At 43.0% G+C, this 17,990-nt stretch overlaps 1 protein-coding gene across 16 annotated transcripts in view; it reads right to left on the bottom strand.

Annotated features, from left to right (window-relative positions):
- The window catches only part of DMXL1 (Dmx like 1), an 88,521-nt gene extending 70,735 nt beyond the window's left edge, over positions 1 to 17,786 (bottom strand). For 8 of the 16 annotated variants that reach the window (XM_049796283.1, XM_049796268.1, XM_049796270.1 and 5 more), the window contains exons 1-2: positions 17,629 to 17,786; positions 7,174 to 7,299 (exon numbers count right to left, since the gene is read on the bottom strand). In XM_049796283.1, the coding sequence (XP_049652240.1) occupies positions 7,174 to 7,299; positions 17,629 to 17,715 (213 nt within the window). In that variant the 5' untranslated portion in view covers positions 17,716 to 17,786. Of the gene's footprint in view, positions 1 to 785; positions 847 to 7,173; positions 8,530 to 8,560; positions 8,797 to 14,600; positions 15,847 to 16,254; positions 16,612 to 17,628 lie in introns of those variants that run through there. The other 8 variants (XM_049796274.1, XM_049796276.1, XM_049796272.1 and 5 more) reach the window with 8 other exon arrangements.
- Between the last annotated feature and the right edge of the window lie 204 nt (positions 17,787 to 17,990).

The following is a 17,990-nucleotide window of genomic DNA, read 5'->3' as shown; positions in this document are numbered from 1 at the left end:
GGTGAGGAAGGTGATTTGCACCCTCTAATTTATTCTCATGAGACCCCACCTGGAGTACTGCATCCAGCTCTGGGGCTCCCAGTACAACACGGACATGGACCTGTTTGAGCAGGTCCAGAGCAGGACCACAAAAGTGATCAGAGGGGTGGAACACCTCTCCTATGGAAAAAAAAGGCTGTAAGAGCTGGGGTTGTCCAGCTCGGAGAAGAGCTCCAGGGAGATCTTATCGCAGCCTTTCAATACTTAAACAGGACTTACAAGGAAGACGGAGAAGAACTAGTGGTTATAAACTAAAAAAAGACAGTAGATTCACATTAGATATAAGGAAGAAATGTTTTTATGATGAGGATGGTGAGACACTGGAACAGGCTGCCAGAGAAGCTGTAGATGCCTCATCCCTCGAAAGATTCAAGGTGAGGTTGCATGGGATTTTGAGCAACACAGTCTGGTGGATGGTGTCCCTGCCCATGAGGCTTGGACTAGATCATCTTTAAAGGTCCCTTCCAGCCCAAACCATTCTATGACTATGTAACTCTTGCACTGTTACAAGAATAAAGCATCAGAACTTAGGGCAACAATTTTTCCCATCCTCACCACTTTCTCAAAAGTGGGAATATCACTGGCAGCATCAGGTTCTCATTTTATAAAGTTTTAGTATAATCCAAATAGTTTCTTGATACAGTTACGTTTTTCCCCACCAGGCCTCCATATTGCACAGAAGCCCTCAACATTTTTCTCATTCATCAAAAGGTCGGTAATTCATTCTAAGTTACATTATCACTCACCACCAAACAGCAGAAAATAAAACAATCACAGTTCCTTTGAAAAGAACCCACAGACTGCCTACTGAAAAACAAACAAAACCACTCCACTTTAATATAGTTCATGAAATTATAAACACTGGATTCAAAACTGAGCTTTCATACTGAAAATAATCACTACTTCTACTTACAAAAATAAAAGGTCTTATTTAAAAATGTCCTATTTAACAAAGTCACTGGTTTTACTTACCAATTTTCTACAAGTAACCTAGTAGCACGTAAACTAAATGAAAATTTTTAATTAGTACCTAAATTTTTCTTTGACATAAGTAAAATAAGTTTGTTCCATTAAAAAAACAACACCTGATATACATTGTAACACTGCAGTCACCAGCAACCATGCAAACAACTTTGATTAAACATTTCAAATGATCTGAAGCTAGGACTACCTTCTGGCACCCTCTTAGATATTTATAGAAGCTAAACCACAAAAACAATTAAAGTTTTGCCAGGTTATCTTTAAGAGTTTTGGCCTTAATTCTTGTGTTCACTGGAGGAAATGGAAAGAGGCTTGCAGATTACATTGTGTGGGAGAAGATCAATTACTGTACCCACTTACAAATAAATTGTTGATTACCAAGTTGCCTACAACCAGAGGCAAGAGACTGGATTCAGTGGCCTAAGATTAAATTGTCCTGTTTGTGAAACTAGTCCTAGCAAATCTACAGGAGACTTTTTTAAAAAAAGATTTATATACATACACATACAAACACATGTAAATATAAACATGTACCTACATGCTTTCTTGGGATTATTAAAAATTCTCATCCATATTCCCTCCTCACCCCCCATCTTAGTCTTGGAGACAGAAAATCAAGTTTACCTCCAAAACTAGACTAGGAAGAGAAAAGATGGTGCCATGTTCCCCCCACCCTTCAAAGCCAAGGGAGTGGTGGGTCATACATGAACTTCTAAGCTGTTGCTACTTCAAAGCAGCTTTACAAGGCACTAGCTACCCAATAAACTAGAATTAGATTTAGGCAGCAAGAATGGAGAAAAATTTCAACACATTACTTTCCTAACTAGAGAATAGCTCTTTTACAAACCAATTCTGTCATCCAAAGGGAGAATGAGGGAGATCCTTCAAAGAGATTAAAGGCTAGCTATTAGGGACAAAACACTGGGTTTAAGCCCAGCTGGCAACAAAGCACCACACAGCAGCTAACTCATTCCTCCCCTGTGGTGAAAAACCTCATGAAAAACTCATACGTCAAGACAAGAACAGGGAGGGATCACTCATCAGTTACAGTCACGGGCAAAAAGCAGACTCAACTTGGGGAGAAAAAACAAACAAAATCAATTTAATTTGTTACCAATCAAATAAAAGTAGGATAAGGAGAAGTAAAACAAAACCTTAAAACACCTTCCCCCCACCCCGCCCTTCTTCCCAGCTCAACTCCGGTCCCAGTTTCCTCCATCTCCTCCCATCCTGAGCAGCACAGGAGGACAAGGAATGGGGGTTGGGGTCAGTTCATCACACCTTGTCTCTGCCACTCCTTCCTCCTCAGGGGCAGGACTCCTCACTCTTCCCCTGCTCCAGCATGGGGTCCCTCCCACGGGAGACAGTCCTCCAAGAACTGCTCCAGCATGGGTCCTGTCCATGGGCTGCAGTCCTTCAGGCACAGACTGCTCCAGCGTGGGCTCTCCCATGGAGTCACGGCCATCTTTCGGGGCACCCACCTGCTCCGGCATGGGATCCTCCCGAGGCTACAGGTGGGCATCTGCTCCCCCGCTCCCCTCCGTGGGTTGGGGCGGAACAGCCGGCCGTCTCACCACAGGCTACAGGGGCATCCCCTCCTCTGGCGCACCTCCTCCGCCTCCTTCCTGACTGACCTCAGTATCTGCATCAGTGTTCCTCTCACATTCCACTCTCCTCCCCCACTGCAGGTTCCCCTTCTCAAATCTGTTCTCCCAGAGGCGCTACCACTGTCGCTGATGGGCTCGGCCTTGGCCAGTGGCAGGTCTGACTTGGAGCCGGGGAAGCTTCTGGCAGCTTCTCACAGGAGCCACCCCTGTAGCCCCTCCCCCACTACCAAAACCCCACCACACAAACCCAATACAATCCTTAATAACAGCTCTCTGTAAGGTAAAACATTAAAAAGGTACATAATTCGTAAACTACAAATTATAACTGGATATTTTCAGAAAGGTTCAAAACTGCAACCTAAATAAACTCCATTATTTGCATTCTGATTCTTCTGACAGATTTTAAACAACAAAGAATAATCTGGAAGCAAAGTGAAGAGAAATCTGTGTGTCAATACTGATGAAAAATCTGTAAGAAGAAATTCCATCCTTGCAGCAGTGAACTGGAAACGTATTGATCAGTCTGGTCAATAAGTAGATTCTAGCCATTCACTGCTTAGTATTTCAGCACTCTGCAAATACATCTAGTCTAATTGCTAACAGCAAACAATATCAACTGTCAGAATCAAAATGACCACATAGGTTTATGAAATGAAAAAATTCTAAAGCACAGTAAGCTTGATAATTTGATATAATCATATGTGTTAATTTACAATTCCAGGACAGGTTGTCATTTAAACGCATACAGAACTGTTATTGTGCAGTCAAGATGACCTTGCAAATTTGCAGAAAGATTTTACAAGATTAACTGTGATATGCAATCTGCACATGTATTTCACCATTTGTTAATATACGGCCAGTGGACTCAAAAAAACTTTGTAGTTAACAGCAGCCAATGGAGAAACACATGTAGTGTTTATGGCTACAAGGTACCAGAGACATAGAGGAGAATATTTTGTCATTTTCATTTATGTTCCTTCACTATCACTGCAAGAGTTCATCACTCAAACATAAAAAAGCAGGAACAGAGAGTGGCTGGGGATCATCATCATAGAATTCACATGCAAACATGAACTGGTTTCTATGCAGAGGTCTTGTCTCAAGATGGACACCAGCATTTAACCAAAGCTCTCATCAACTGATAAGGCTTGTAGTGATGTGCAGAAAGCTCACATTGTCTCCCACTAGGAGAGGCTTAAAGAAAGAAACAAAGTAGAAAAACCCTCTTAGATGAGCCAGCATGTAGCCAGACACAGTTCCTACTGAATTGGTGAACAGCTTAATCACACTGTGACATCCCAATGGATAGTTACCTGGCTATTTCTTTTTTACTGTGACAGAACAATGTATTGGTTTTGTTTGGCAAGGTTTTGGTAGCGGGGGGGGGGGGGGGGGGGGGGGGGGGTTACAGGGGTGGCTTCTGTAAGAAACTGCTGGAAGCTTCCCCTGTGTTCGAGAGAGAGCGAGCCCATATTAGCCGGCTCTGAGACGGACCCGCCGCCGGCCAAGGCCGAGCCAATCAGTGATAGTGGGAACGCCTCTGTGATAACATTTTTAAGAAGGAAAAAAAGTTGGGACAGAGAGAAACTGCCGCCGGAGTGAGGAGTGAGAACATGTAAGAGAAACAAGCCTGCGGACACCAAGGTCAGTGAAGAAGGAGGGGGAGGAGATGCTCCAGGCGCCGGAGCGAAGATTCCCCTGCAGCCCGTGGGGAAGACCCTGGTGAGGCAGGCTGTCCCCCTGCAGTCCAGGGAGGTCCACGGTGGAGCAGATATCCACCTGTAGCCCGGGGAGGACCCCACGCCGGAGCAGGTGGGTTCCCGAAGGAGGCTGTGACCCCGTGGGAACCCCGCGCTGGAGCAGGCTCCTGGCAGGACCTGCGGATCTGTGGAGAGAGGAGCCCATGGAGCAGGCTTTCTGGCAGGACTTGTGACCCCGTGGGGGACCCGCGCTGGAGCAGTGTGCTCCTGAAGGACTGTACACCGTGGAATGGACCCATGCTGGAGCAGTTCGTGAAGAACTGCAGCCCGTGGGAATGGCCCACGTTGGAGGAGTTCGTGGAGGACTGTCTCCCGTGGGTGGGACCCCACGCTGGAGCAGGGGAAGAGTGTGATCAGCCCTCGTCCTGAGGAGGTGAAGCGGCAGAAAATAACGTGTGATGACCATAAACCCCATCCCTGTCCCCCTGTGCCGCTGGGGGGGCTTGGTGGTGAAATCCGGGAGGGTAGTTGTGCCTGGGAAGAACAGAGGGGTGGTGGGAAGGTGTTCTGAGATTTCATTTTACTTCTCATTACCTTGCTCTGGTTGATTTGTAATAAATTGAGTATGTTTTGCAAATTGAGTCTGTTTTGCCCGTGACGGTAATAGTGAATGATCTCTCCTGTCCTTATCTCGACCCGCGAGCCTTTTGTTATATTTTCTCTCCCCTATCCAGCTGAGGATGGGGGAGTGATAGAATGGCTTTGGTGGGCACCTGGTGTTCAGCCAGGGTTAACCCATCACAGTCATTTTGGTGGAGAATGCAGGCAATGTGAGGAATTTGAGATAAGGATAGTGACTGAGAGAGGTAACGGGCAAAACATGGACTGAACGCAGCTAGAGAGTTAAGAGCTGCTTGATAAGTGGGGAATCTTTATTGTTGTAATTGTGGTGAAGGGATGAGGGGTGGATTGTGTGTGTAAATTGTCCACTTTTGTCAGTTTTGTGATGATATTATTTTGATTTTGGTGTGGGGAATTATTTTTGTGATGTGAGTGAAGACTTTGTGTGATGAATGTGGATTTTAATGATAGTTCTTAAAAATGTGATGCACAGAGGCGAGGGGTGGAATGTATTGGTTTTGTTTGGCAAGGTTTTGGTAGCGGCGGGGGGGGGGGGGGTTACAGGGGTGGCTTCTGTAAGAAACTGCTGGAAGATTCCCCTGTGTTCGAGAGAGAGCGAGCCCATATTAGCCGGCTCTGAGACGGACCCGCCGCCGGCCAAGGCCGAGCCAATCAGTGATAGTGGGAACGCCTCTGTGATAACATTTTTAAGAAGGAAAAAAAGTTGGGACAGAGAGAAACTGCCGCCGGAGTGAGGAGTGAGAACATGTAAGAGAAACAAGCCTGCGGACACCAAGGTCAGTGAAGAAGGAGGGGGAGGAGATGCTCCAGGCGCCGGAGCGAAGATTCCCCTGCAGCCCGTGGGGAAGACCCTGGTGAGGCAGGCTGTCCCCCTGCAGTCCAGGGTGGTCCACGGTGGGGCAGATATCCACCTGTAGCCCGGGGAGGACCCCACGCCGGAGCAGGTGGGTTCCCGAAGGAGGCTGTGACCCCGTGGGAACCCTGCGCTGGAGCAGGCTCCTGGCAGGACCTGCGGATCTGTGGAGAGAGGAGCCCACAGAGCAGGTTTTCTGGCAGGACTTGTGACCCCGTGGGGGACCCGCGCTGGAGCAGTGTGCTCCTGAAGGACTGCACACCGTGGAATGGACCCATGCTGGAGCAGTTCGTGAAGAACTGCAGCCCGTGGGAATGGCCCACGTTGGAGGAGTTCGTGGAGGACTGTCTCCCGTGGGTGGGACCCCACGCTGGAGCAGGGGAAGAGTGTGATCAGCCCTCGTCCTGAGGAGGTGAAGCGGCAGAAAATAACGTGTGATGACCATAAACCCCATCCCTGTCCCCCTGTGCCGGCTTGGTGGTGAAATCCGGGAGGGTAGTTGTGCCTGGGAAGAACAGAGGGGTGGTGGGAAGGTGTTCTGAGATTTCATTTTACTTCTCATTACCTTGCTCTGGTTGATTTGTAATAAATTGAGTATGTTTTGCAAATTGAGTCTGTTTTGCCCGTGACGGTAATAGTGAATGATCTCTCCTGTCCTTATCTCGACCCGCGAGCCTTTTGTTATATTTTCTCTCCCCTATCCAGCTGAGGATGGGGGAGTGATAGAACGGCTTTGGTGGGCACCTGGTGTTCAGCCAGGGTTAACCCATCACAAACAATTAAGAAAGACCTCTGTAAAAAGGACTTGAAACCTAATGGTGTCTAAAATACAACACTTCTGATCCAGTTTACCTACATAAGAAAAAGAAAAGCTGAGAATTCAAGAAAGCAAAACCCTGTCCAAGAGCAATTTTAAGCCTTTATGAATTCCTTGAAAGGGATGTCATTTTTCTGGATGACCCAACAGTGTTTTTTTGTGGAAGCACTCATCTGCCACCAGCCACTAACGTGTCAAAGTATGTTGTTGACACGCCCAGTAATGTGAAGCCGTAGTGAATAAATTACCTTTGCTTCTACCTTACTCATCTTTTAGTCAAATTCTTGCTATCTTATCTATGCAGCCCTGTGGGTATCTATATCTTCCTGTGCAGCCCTATATATCATCTACAATCTCATATCTACAGTTACTATTTCACATTCACTGTGCTGCTTACTACAAAAAGACATGAGGCAATCAGCCATTTTACTATTCACTCTTGTGTATTTGCCTTAACTTTCAAGCATCCACACTCTTGAGAAGGTGCTTAACATGACATTGCTAGAAGATTCTTAGAAACACTGCTCTACATACCTTCCCCTGTTGCATTGAACAGTCCACACACCCCACTTGAATGTTTCCATGTTTTGCTCCAGGGATTATCTGTAATCTTTCAAAGTCAGTCCCCAACACCACAATATCACATCCTGATGCATATGCCTGAAAAAAAAAAAAACCAAACAAGAATTAAGAAGAGCTTTAGCCACTTCCAGCATATCAGTGAAGTATGAAACAGTATAGTCCACATATCCTGTCCATGTAGAACATTACAGACAGAAGTACAGAGGTATTTGCAGAGATCAAGTATGTGTCTACAATTTAAATCAAGCAACAGAAGTGGCAAATTATGCTTTCTTCATGCTTAGAAGTGCATCACAACACTTGTTTAACAAGCAGTGGTTCAAGATAGAAGAGGCAAAAAAGGTGGCATTATGAAAACATCTAAGAGAAAAGAAAAAGCATGAAGAACAAAGTTCATGCAAAGTAGGAAAAAGTAATGTATTTCCTAGACTGGAGACAGAGGCATTTAAAAATAATTTTTTGAAAAGGGGGAATAGGACTGAGGAGCTAAAATGGTACAAAACATTTAGTAAGGAACTTAGTAATGGGAAATTTCAAAAGGGTAACAGCATGAAGCTTAGTTACAGAAAAGCAAAACTGTGCTTTCAGATTTGTCTCCTGTTACTTGCATTCCATGGATTAATTTTATTTTCTCTTAAATTTATAGTCACTAAGTAACTTGATATACCCAACACATTCACAGAGCCAGCTGACTGAGTACTTCAATGTCTGAGTCAAAATTTCTTCCTATCTGTATGCAAGTTTTGTTAGAAACTGAGCACAGATTAAAATGGAGAGAAAGATTAAACACTGGAGAAGCTTATGGAAACAACAGTGAGCAGAATAATTCAATAAGCATAAGAATATAGCATTCAAGGATGAAAGTCCTAGAACAAGGAATGTACATCCATTTAAAAAAGTAGAGCCAAGAAGGCAGCAACAAAATTAAAAGCACAAACAATAGTATTCTATTAGAGAGCAAGAGAACGATAAAAGGGCCAAAAAGGTCCTTTTAGTTGGCCAAAAGATTCAAAAGCAGAACAGTCTCAAAAAAACTGCAGATGGAAGATTTCCTATTACTGGCATAAATGATCATGTCCTTACAATCAACCCTGCTAATTAACTAAAATCACTTTTTACTTGAAAAAAGGCAGAAAAATTGAATGCTAGATATACAAATTTGAAATCTGATGATCATGTTTTCAGGCGTTTCATGTGAGAGAGTACTTTTACCAAGCCTGACCTAGACTATTATAGCATTATATACATTAAAATAAACAAATATAAAATAATATGGAGATTTTGGTCCCGAGAATTTTCGTCACAAAGGGTTCAGTGGTATTTCACAAAACAATCTTACCCAGAAGACTGTGATCATCATTCTCAGCCAATATTCAGTTATTGCTTTCCAATCAGCAGACCATCAGCCACCCTTAAAATTACCTGATACTTGAAAATGCTGTCTATAATACTTCTGCAGACTAAATATAACCATGTACTTATTTATGATCATTTATTATTGGTCAGGTTTTTGAGCCCCTTCCTGTCCTGTCCCATCTTCAGTTTCAAGAAGAGGTTCAAGCAGTGTAATTCCTCCTGTCAAAAGAGCAGCATTTATTACAAATTGACATAATAAACGGCAGGCTCCAAAGCAGTCTAATTTAAAACTCATTCCAAAAGAGGAGATTGAGTGCTATTTTTTGTTCAAATGTTGAAATGATTATTTTGATATTGCAATGACATGAACTTTGGATCTGTTCCTCACAGAACTTTTTTTTTTTCTTTAGTTAAAAACCATCTCACCTGGTGACTCACTGATTAAGTCTGTAGTCCACCAGGCAAAGGTTACTCCGAAGTATAATAGATACAATTTTTCCTAGAGCCATTTTGTTGAATTTAGTGTTCCGTACAAAAGCAATTTTAAAGGGGGTGGGGGAGAGAAGTGCTTCACTTCAAAAAGATAACATGGCTTTATTAAAAATGTCTTTAATAATCTGAAGTGTCAAAGATTATATGAAGCCTACTTGCTCTTCTGTATAACCCTCTAGGCCTCATCAGCAGTTTATAGACTTAGTAGATTTCGCCCATCTGTTTCTCTCCATTTTCAGCTTCACAGGCGAGCCTGAGATCATATAGCATCATAACACTACAACATTTCCATCACAGTGAGCAAGAGCTAGCATACAGAGCATACCATTAGCAGCAATCCGGAAGTTCAGAAACTGATCATTTTAATCGGACCAGTTTTAACATATAAAAAAAGTCCTGAGTACACTTGGCATTTTGCACTGGAAGAACTCTAAAGTAACTATAAAACATTACACACCAGAGTCTTTAGGAACTGGTAGATTCATCAATGTATCAGGACTTAAAACATTACCAGAACACAGGCTAGCTCCTGCTAATCTGGGCTATGCTGGACAGCAGTAGCTCAAAGCAGTATGCAAAAATCCTAGACTTGCCATTTCCTGAAAATGTCCCCTTTATGAATATAAACTCTTGTCCAAGAGCTATACCTCCTCCTCCCTTTTGCTATGTTTAAATATGGCTACTCTATGTTTAATACTCATGTCTTGCCCAACTTCATATGCTGTGTTTAAAAAAAAAGTTTGTTAAATTGGGGATGAACTTTCTGAAGAAAAGCTGGGGAATTTCTTCTTATTCTAGCGGTTCTGAGTTCTAACAATCAATTATAAGTGCACTTGTAAGAATCTAGACCAGGGTGGGGACAAGAGGAGTGCCCTTTTAAAAATCTTATTCTTGGAAGAAAAATAGAGTCATTCTGTCATGACTTAACCCCAGCCAGCAACTAAGCACCACACAGCTGCTCACTCACTTCCCCCCCACCCAGTGGGATGGGGGAGAGAACTGGAAGGAAAAAGGTAAAACTCGTGGGTTGTGATAAGAACAGTTTAATAGGACAGAAAAGAAGAAAATAATAATTATAATAATCACAATAATAAAATGACAATAATAATAATAGGATTGAAATATACAAAGCAAGCGATGCACAATGCAAATGCTCACCACTTGCTGACTGATGCCCAGTTAGTTCCCAAGCAGTAATCCCCCTTTCTCCAGCCAACTCCCCCCAGTTTATATACTGGGCATGACATCCCATGGTATGGACTACCCCTTTGGCCAGTTTGGGTCAGCTGCCCTGGTTGTGTCCTGTGGCAACTTCTTGTGCCCCTCCAGCTTTCTCACTGGCTGGGCATGAGAAGCTGAAAAATCCTTGACTTTAGTCTAAACGCTACTGAGCAACAACCGAAAACGTCAGTGTTATCAACATTCTTCTCATACTGAATCCAAGAAATAACACTGTATTGGCTACTAGAAGGAAAATTGACTATCCCAGACAAAACCAGGACACACTCCACCCTTACGTTCTGGTAATTCTCCATATTACCTGAAAAAAATTGACATTCGGGGAAAAAAAGAATCACTTCTGACATCAGTCTATTCAGACGGATTAGATCATACTTGGTCACATTGACTTCCCGATCCCCAATAAGCTGCAGAACCACTGACTAGCTATTAAGCCTGTAGAGCTGATGTGTCCTCAAAGAAGTAGAAAGAAAAAAGAAAAAAACCAAGCATTTTCAAAGACCTTCCAAATATAACTACAGCCAAGCAGAAGGATGATGACTTGGAGGTTATTTTTGATGTTTAGTCAATGTTCGGCTGCAGGAGAACCACAGTTTCAAAGACAAAAAGGCAAGGAATGCAAAAGGGAAGGAAGTTACATATTTCAAAGGAAAACGAGTGTCTGAATGGAAGGTAACTAAGCTGTCTGGCAAATGAAACTGCAACAGGCTCCCTTTCCTACTGTTGCCTACCATCCCAATCCCATTACACCTCATATTGACCAGACACTTGAGTACTCCCCTTCTCCTAAGGTGTCCTTCCTTTGGTTCTTTGCTGGCCCCACTGAAACCCATCCATTACACTGTTCTCTGTGCAGAGAAGTCACATCCTCATACACACTCACTGGAACCCAGACTCCAGTTCTGAAAGACGTTTCTAAGCAGTAGTATCTTATAAAGACATTCCTCTAAAACAAGAGCACAAAACTAACTGCTGGACTAACTTTACACTTACTTTTTTTTTTTTTCCACCTCAGAAAACTTTATGAGGTATTTTACCATAGTATAAGGGAAGTCAGTAGTCAGGAGTAAAGGACGCTTTCTATACCCTAACAGCCTCTCAGATACAACAAAAATCAATCCTGACTACCAATCAACTTATCTACTTTTTACTGTGAGGCTTGTCCACAGTAGTTTGCATGTCACTCATTTTCATTTTGACAGAAGCTACTGAGATTGCATTTTTATAAGCTACGGAAACTAAGAAAAAAGGCAATTCAAATGTTCTATTACATGTAGGGCAAGAAGCAATTTCAGGGTCTAAGCACTTCTCGTATCTGTACTCTTTGTCTACGTGACCTGGTTCCTGCCAGGGGAGTGGGGGGGCGGGGGGGAGGAAGGGGAAGGAAGGGGGGCACAATATGCTGCCATACAGTTCAACTAGGAAAGAATTCCTAAACATGTATGAAATAAAAACCAAAACAAACAAAAAAAACCCCAAAACAACAAAAAAAAAAAACCACACAAAAACCCAACCAACAAAAAACCAAAGATGCCTTTTTAAAGTGAGCAGAGCCTCTAAGTCTGATTTTGGCAAGCCATAAAAGCCTTTCACCTTAAGAATGTCCCAGAATATTTACAAGAAAGTTGTCTTTGCACAATGGGACAAGCAGATAATGTTGATATTATCGTGTTCTCGGAATGTTTATTAAACAATTCTTTGTTCTTCTGTTACACAAATAAACAAGATAGAACTAGTTGAAGCTGCATGAACATGGATTTCACTAGCTGTTGACACAGCAAAACAAGCCTGAAATTAGGAAGTGAAAGATGTTTCAGGCCTGTGAAAATAAATGTGATTTTGCGTGCAGGACTGGGTTTTCACAATTTCTACCCTTCCTTTTAATCAGATGTCAGCTCTTATACCTGAAATCATATTTCTTTGGGGAAGATTAACAGATATTTTGACAATAACAGTGCTTTAAAGGCATGTTAGTTTCAACAGAAAATAGTATAGATAACTATATGAACTATTCTAATTTCTTTCTAAAGTGAAAGCCTGATATACACAACTCTTAAAAACAGAGAATGGAACTGGCAAATCAGACTCTGCTCTCAATAGAAGAAAAGCAAATGAGCAGTGGTCTTGACTTCTTACATAGCACAGCACATCTAAAGCAATTATTTCCCTTATACTTGACTGTCTTTAAATATTTATTGTGTACTAATACACAAAGTTTTTGCTATAGTTTCTGCTACAGCTTAATAAGGACTGACATATTATCTTTCACAACCTGCACAAACTTTATTTAACCTACATCTCTTACACGAAGGGCACAAGTACACGTACCAGAAATTGCCAGCTATTATCCACAGGTGAATGCAGTAGTATGTGTGCACACAGAGGCATTTATAAGGTTACATATCTATAAACACATACAAATATGTATGGGATGAACACACAAGACTAGGCAGGTAATACAGAACTCTGTGCTGGGCCCAAGGTCATACAGAACCACCTAGCCGAAGCAGACCAAGGGACTGCATTAACAATTCACAGTAACTTACTTGGAAATGTCCTCTCCCTGCTATAGCTATACTGGAAGCTTACCAGTACAACCACCCATGTTATCTTCTGCTTCTTTTGTTTTGCAACCGATTCAGGTACTGTATCAGAGGTAATTCTCAAGCCACATAAAGGCTATTTTTATCACTGATGGGTCTCAAGGGTTCTTACGTCCCTTGCAAATGAAATGAAGCAAGTCCCAAAGGTCAGGATGCCAAGGCTCACAATGAAATTGATCAATTAAAAAGATTTTACTGAAATTCTATAATAGCTGAATAATATTTCTATCATGTTTGAAAGTGGAAGTTCACAATAGGTGTTTTTATGACCTTTACAACCATTATGTCTTAGGGAAGATTCATTTCCCAGTTTAAAAAAAAAAGCTATTCCAAGGAAAAGCACTGTAGATGGGGAACAAAGCTTATTACCCCCAAAAAATAGAAAAAAATCATCTTTATTAATTACATCAGGTAGCTGTTTCTTCTGCTGGATTGAGCATGTAAACATAATACATTCTTAGTCTGCAAGGGCTAAATACTGCTTATATGCAACACAAATAGGCACAGGTATGAGATGAGTACTTCCTCATGTCTCACTTGTCTTAGTTTTTCCCCTCACCTCATTGGTTCCTCTTCTAAGAAAAATTTACAACAAAGGTCATTCTTATGAAAAGTAAAGACAAAAAATAAAGGCAAATAAATCTGTTAAGCAGTTGATACTGAAGTTACATCTGTATTTTTCTCTTTTGCACAGAATGGTCAAAATCAAAAAGCACAGTCACTATGAACCAGATTGTACCTTGCTGAATTATTCTATTAAAAAAAAAATATCTAACCTGTGCAGATATGAATTTGTACTAGTCTTTTTAGCATGGTCTCTCCCCACCCCCATTATTACATCAAAACTTACAGTAGTCTAAACTTTAGTTTTTTAATTTTAAATGACAATGTAATTTTAATTACATTTAAATATCTTATTTTTTAAGAAATTATTTTTTTCATGAAGAAGATTAATTAAATTTAAGAAATACTCTTTCATCATGCTTGGAAAACCCCCCAACTTTCTAAGCTATGAGAAGTATTTGAAATAATATACTACTTTAAAGTGGCAAATTGATTGGCCATGCGCTTAGAATCAAGGCTCACTGCAACTGCACTTATTGAAGTGTAAGGAGGTTTTATCCCTTTTTTATTATTATTATTATTAATTCAGTTAAAAAGCCAATTCATTTCTTAAGTTCAGAATAGGCTAACTGGAACATGGGGACACAAAAAAACCCAAAACCCCGGACTTATCAAAAAGGTCTCCTTCCCTTTTCTAAATCACAATCAAGAAGCAGGTATAAACAATGTAACTTCTTGTTAACTGACTCTCATGACGAGTCAGTTAATTTTCTTGACTATAAATACACATGGAGTTCTAAATATTAAGAAAGTGTTAAGCATTTTCTAGACAAATAAGTTAGCAATTTTGAGCCACAGAATCTACTCTTATTTATCAAAAAATTTTTACAAAGCTGGAAATCTTTATATCACAACCAGTATTTTTGGAAAATTCAGTGTGGTCTTGACCAAACTATCCAAAACCCACATTTTCCAAGTGCATTTCAACTTAACATTGAAATTCACAGTTTTATCAGTCATACAAAGGAAGTCTCAAGACCAGGATGAGTTTAATCACACACAGAGAGGAAATCTGCCCAGAAAAGACTCTGGTTGCATTGAAACAAACCATGCAATTTATCTTACTTTTCCAAACTTTTACCCCTACAAACAATCGGTCTTTTGTGACTTCCATTGCCAGTCTTGGGACTTGTACTTGTAAAATTGCTATTGCTTACAGTGATTTCTTTTTTTCCCCTCTTCTGATACTTGGAAAAAAACAAAAGGAAAAAAAATATTACAGAAGAAGAACTGAATAAGCAAAGATGCACAAAGCCAACCGATCACAAAAGTGGTATCAGTGCTGATTACCCAATAACTTAAATACAACTTCAGTAATAACTAGTACAGCAGTATCCTATGTGATAAACTCCACGAACTTATTAAACAAATGGGTTTTTTACTCAACTATTTCAGATCTGAAAACAACAAAAGAAAGCAAAGGATGTATTCCACTGTGGGCAAGCACACAGAAAATAAAAGAATTTGATTTCAGGAGAAGCACATAGAGAGCAAACAGTTAAATTCTGACTTCTGAGGGCCAAGTTCTCACTCATTTAGTGCATGTTATTACTGCTCACTCTCTGCAGATAAAGAACAGGCATGGTTCTTATGATACCTTGATGTTTATGAGCCTTTTCCTATATACAAATAAAAGAAGTGCCAAAAACTCTTTATCAGTGTTCTCTCCAAGGAAGCTCACACTCCACTTGATACTTCACATCCAAAAAAAAAAAAAAAAAGAGAGAAGGCCAGAACAACAAACCTGCACACCATTAGGACAAGTATCTCAAATACCTTCTTAAAACAGAACTGCACATATTCAAAAAGGTGCAGGCAATTCAGTGGGTACAGGCACTTTTTACTACTTTCACTTCCAATTTTTCAGAGTTTAGGAGAGGAATCTGTATTATTTCCAGAAAAACTGTAATATTTTAAAAGTTTTCACCTTAGATAGTCAGTACAGCATATCAGACAATACTCTGAACCATACTGTATCAAAAAAAAAAATCAAAGTATTACAAACCAAGTTCTTTTGTCAGGCAAAGGTAACTTACCCCACCTGTGCAGTACATAACCCTGAAATATCAGCTCCTATGAGTTCTCAACTATGAAAAGTAGAAGCATAGAAGTTTGCCGAGACATGTTTTTTTCCATTTCTAAGAGACCATTCAACAGTATTTATACTTACTAATGCTTATATCCTGGCTTCAGATATGGGAAAACTGTCCATTTTTGTTGTTGGATTTTCTAAATGTTAAGTCCACCTTTTCTTTCCAAAAATGGAGAAATTAGCTTCATCACCTTTCACTTCTTTAACCTTCTGAGCAATCTCGTGAATTTAACACATTATACAATGAATAACAGCAACACTCCCCCCCCCCTCCCCCCAAAAAAACCCACCCCACCCTGAAGCAGTCAAGGACATTTCTCTTAGCAGTTTTAAACATGAGGAAAAGAAATCCATAAATAAGCCTGTTGGAGAAAGGAAGATGAATGTGTCTATAGGAAACATTGTTACCATAGTTATGTCAAAATAGCTGTTGTAAAAAAGAGACCATAGAAACAGTCACTGAAAACTGCACTTTCTCCCCAAAGAGAGATTCTTACTCTTATTATCCACTGAGGAGCTCTAACACTTTTGACAAGTTAGGGCATAACAGCCCGAGAGCCCTTGAGTGACACTAGTAACTCAAACTATTTCCCTCAAAAAAGAATGATATCAAAACAGGAAACTTACAAGAACATACTTTGAAAGCTGACTAGTGTTTCACTGTAAAGCAAACCTCCTTGTCTCCTACCAAACCACTGGTGGGTCTTCAACATTTCTGGATATGTAAAATCAGAAAGTTTGGCACAGTTGGAGTTTGAAGTCCCGACTGCTGCAGTTTAAGAACTCTTCCAACGTGAACTTATTTACAGGATTCATTTTTTTGGAAGCAAGCACATCACCGGGCAAGGCTGTAGATAAACATATTTTGCAAAGCCAGCCTGACTCTGCGTGCTTTGCCCTGAACGCTGACTGTAGCCCACCTTTCCAGCACTGACACTGCACCGCTGCCGCTGAGTGAAGCTGCGAGTAGCCAGATGAATTTAACTGCGTAGGCCAGATGGGACAGAAAAAAAAAAAAAGTTTCTTAATTCTTGCATTTTTCTATCTGTCATTCCCTTACCAAACTCAAAAGCACACTGTGATGTAATTAGGGGCGGCCACAAAAGGCAAGGTTAAAAATACTCAAACATGGTGCACTGAGAAACTTTGCTGTGTCTTATTTCATTCCTCTTCAGCCCAAAACGGAAGGCAGGAAGGGTATATTTCAGGGAGGGTGGGAAGCAAAACACAACAACAGAAGTCTGTTTACAAAGCAAAAGTGAAAGGGAGGAAAACAAACACCAACAAAAGGCTACAGCCTTCACTAAATGCTGCAAGCGTTTGGTTTGTTGGTTGTTTTTTTTCCTCCGCTCTAAGTGTAAACGTCGACAGGGAGTTCCAAAATGGTCTTAGCATCTTCACGCGCAGGCACGGTATTTCAAGACGCGCTTCACCCCATGACCAGGGAGGATTCCCATTACATTCCTGGCCGAAAGCGGGAGCTGACATTCCCTTCCACAGAAAGTCGCGTGCACCGGCTGACGTTTATGTAATCCTTTATCAAAGCCACCATGTTCCTGCCTTAGCAACACCCCCCGCCCCCCCCGGAGCGGCACGTGCGTCCCTGCCTCTGCCTCCGCCGGGCGCCGCACTCGCCCCGCGCCCCCTCCATCCCTGCGCCGCCGGCAAGGCCGCCCGTCCCGCCCACCCCCGGCGCTGCACCCACCGTCGGGCTCGGGAACCGCCGCCGCTCGGGGAAAGTTTTGCCGCCTCCCCCGGCCCCGGCCCCGGGCAGGTGTGCCGCAGGCCCTTCGGGGAAGCCCTCCCCCGGCGGCGGGCAGTGCCGCTACCGGCCGGCGACGCTCGTGGGGCCGAGCCGCCCCGCTCCAAGGGGCGGCTGCGGCCGCCGCCGCTGCCGCCGCGCCTGACGCAGCCGCTCTCGGCGCCGGCTCGGGCGCCGGGGAGCGCGGCGCTAGGGGTGCGGGCCCGGCGGAGGCGCCCGGGCCCCGGCGGGGGACTCACCGTGAAGGGCTGGTCGTGCAGGCTTCCCACGGAGAAGCAGTTGTCCCCGGGGTTCACGGCCCCCGTCAGCACCTGGTGCAGGTTCATGGCGAGAGGGCGCCGCCGGCCCCCGCCACTCGGCCACCCCTCGTCCCGCGGGCGGCAGAGGAGGAGGAGGCGGTGGCACTTACTGCAGGGCGGGGCGGAGCCTCGTGGGGCCGGGCGGAGCCTCGCCTCGCCCCGCCTCGCCCCGCCCCGCCTCGCCGGGCGGGCGGGGCGCGGAGGCGCAGCGCCCTCTGGCACCGAGCCTCGCCAGCTCTCGCGAGAGGCCGCCCCGGCCGCGTCACCGCCCGCCCCCGACGGCGCGACCCCGCTCCCCGCGG

The sequence above is a fragment of the Accipiter gentilis genome, chromosome Z (assembly GCF_929443795.1).
Source record: "Accipiter gentilis chromosome Z, bAccGen1.1, whole genome shotgun sequence".
Taxonomy (NCBI): domain Eukaryota; kingdom Metazoa; phylum Chordata; class Aves; order Accipitriformes; family Accipitridae; genus Astur; species Astur gentilis.
The sequence above is the reverse complement of the archived record's forward strand: the minus strand, read 5'-3'. Positions and strand labels throughout refer to the sequence as shown.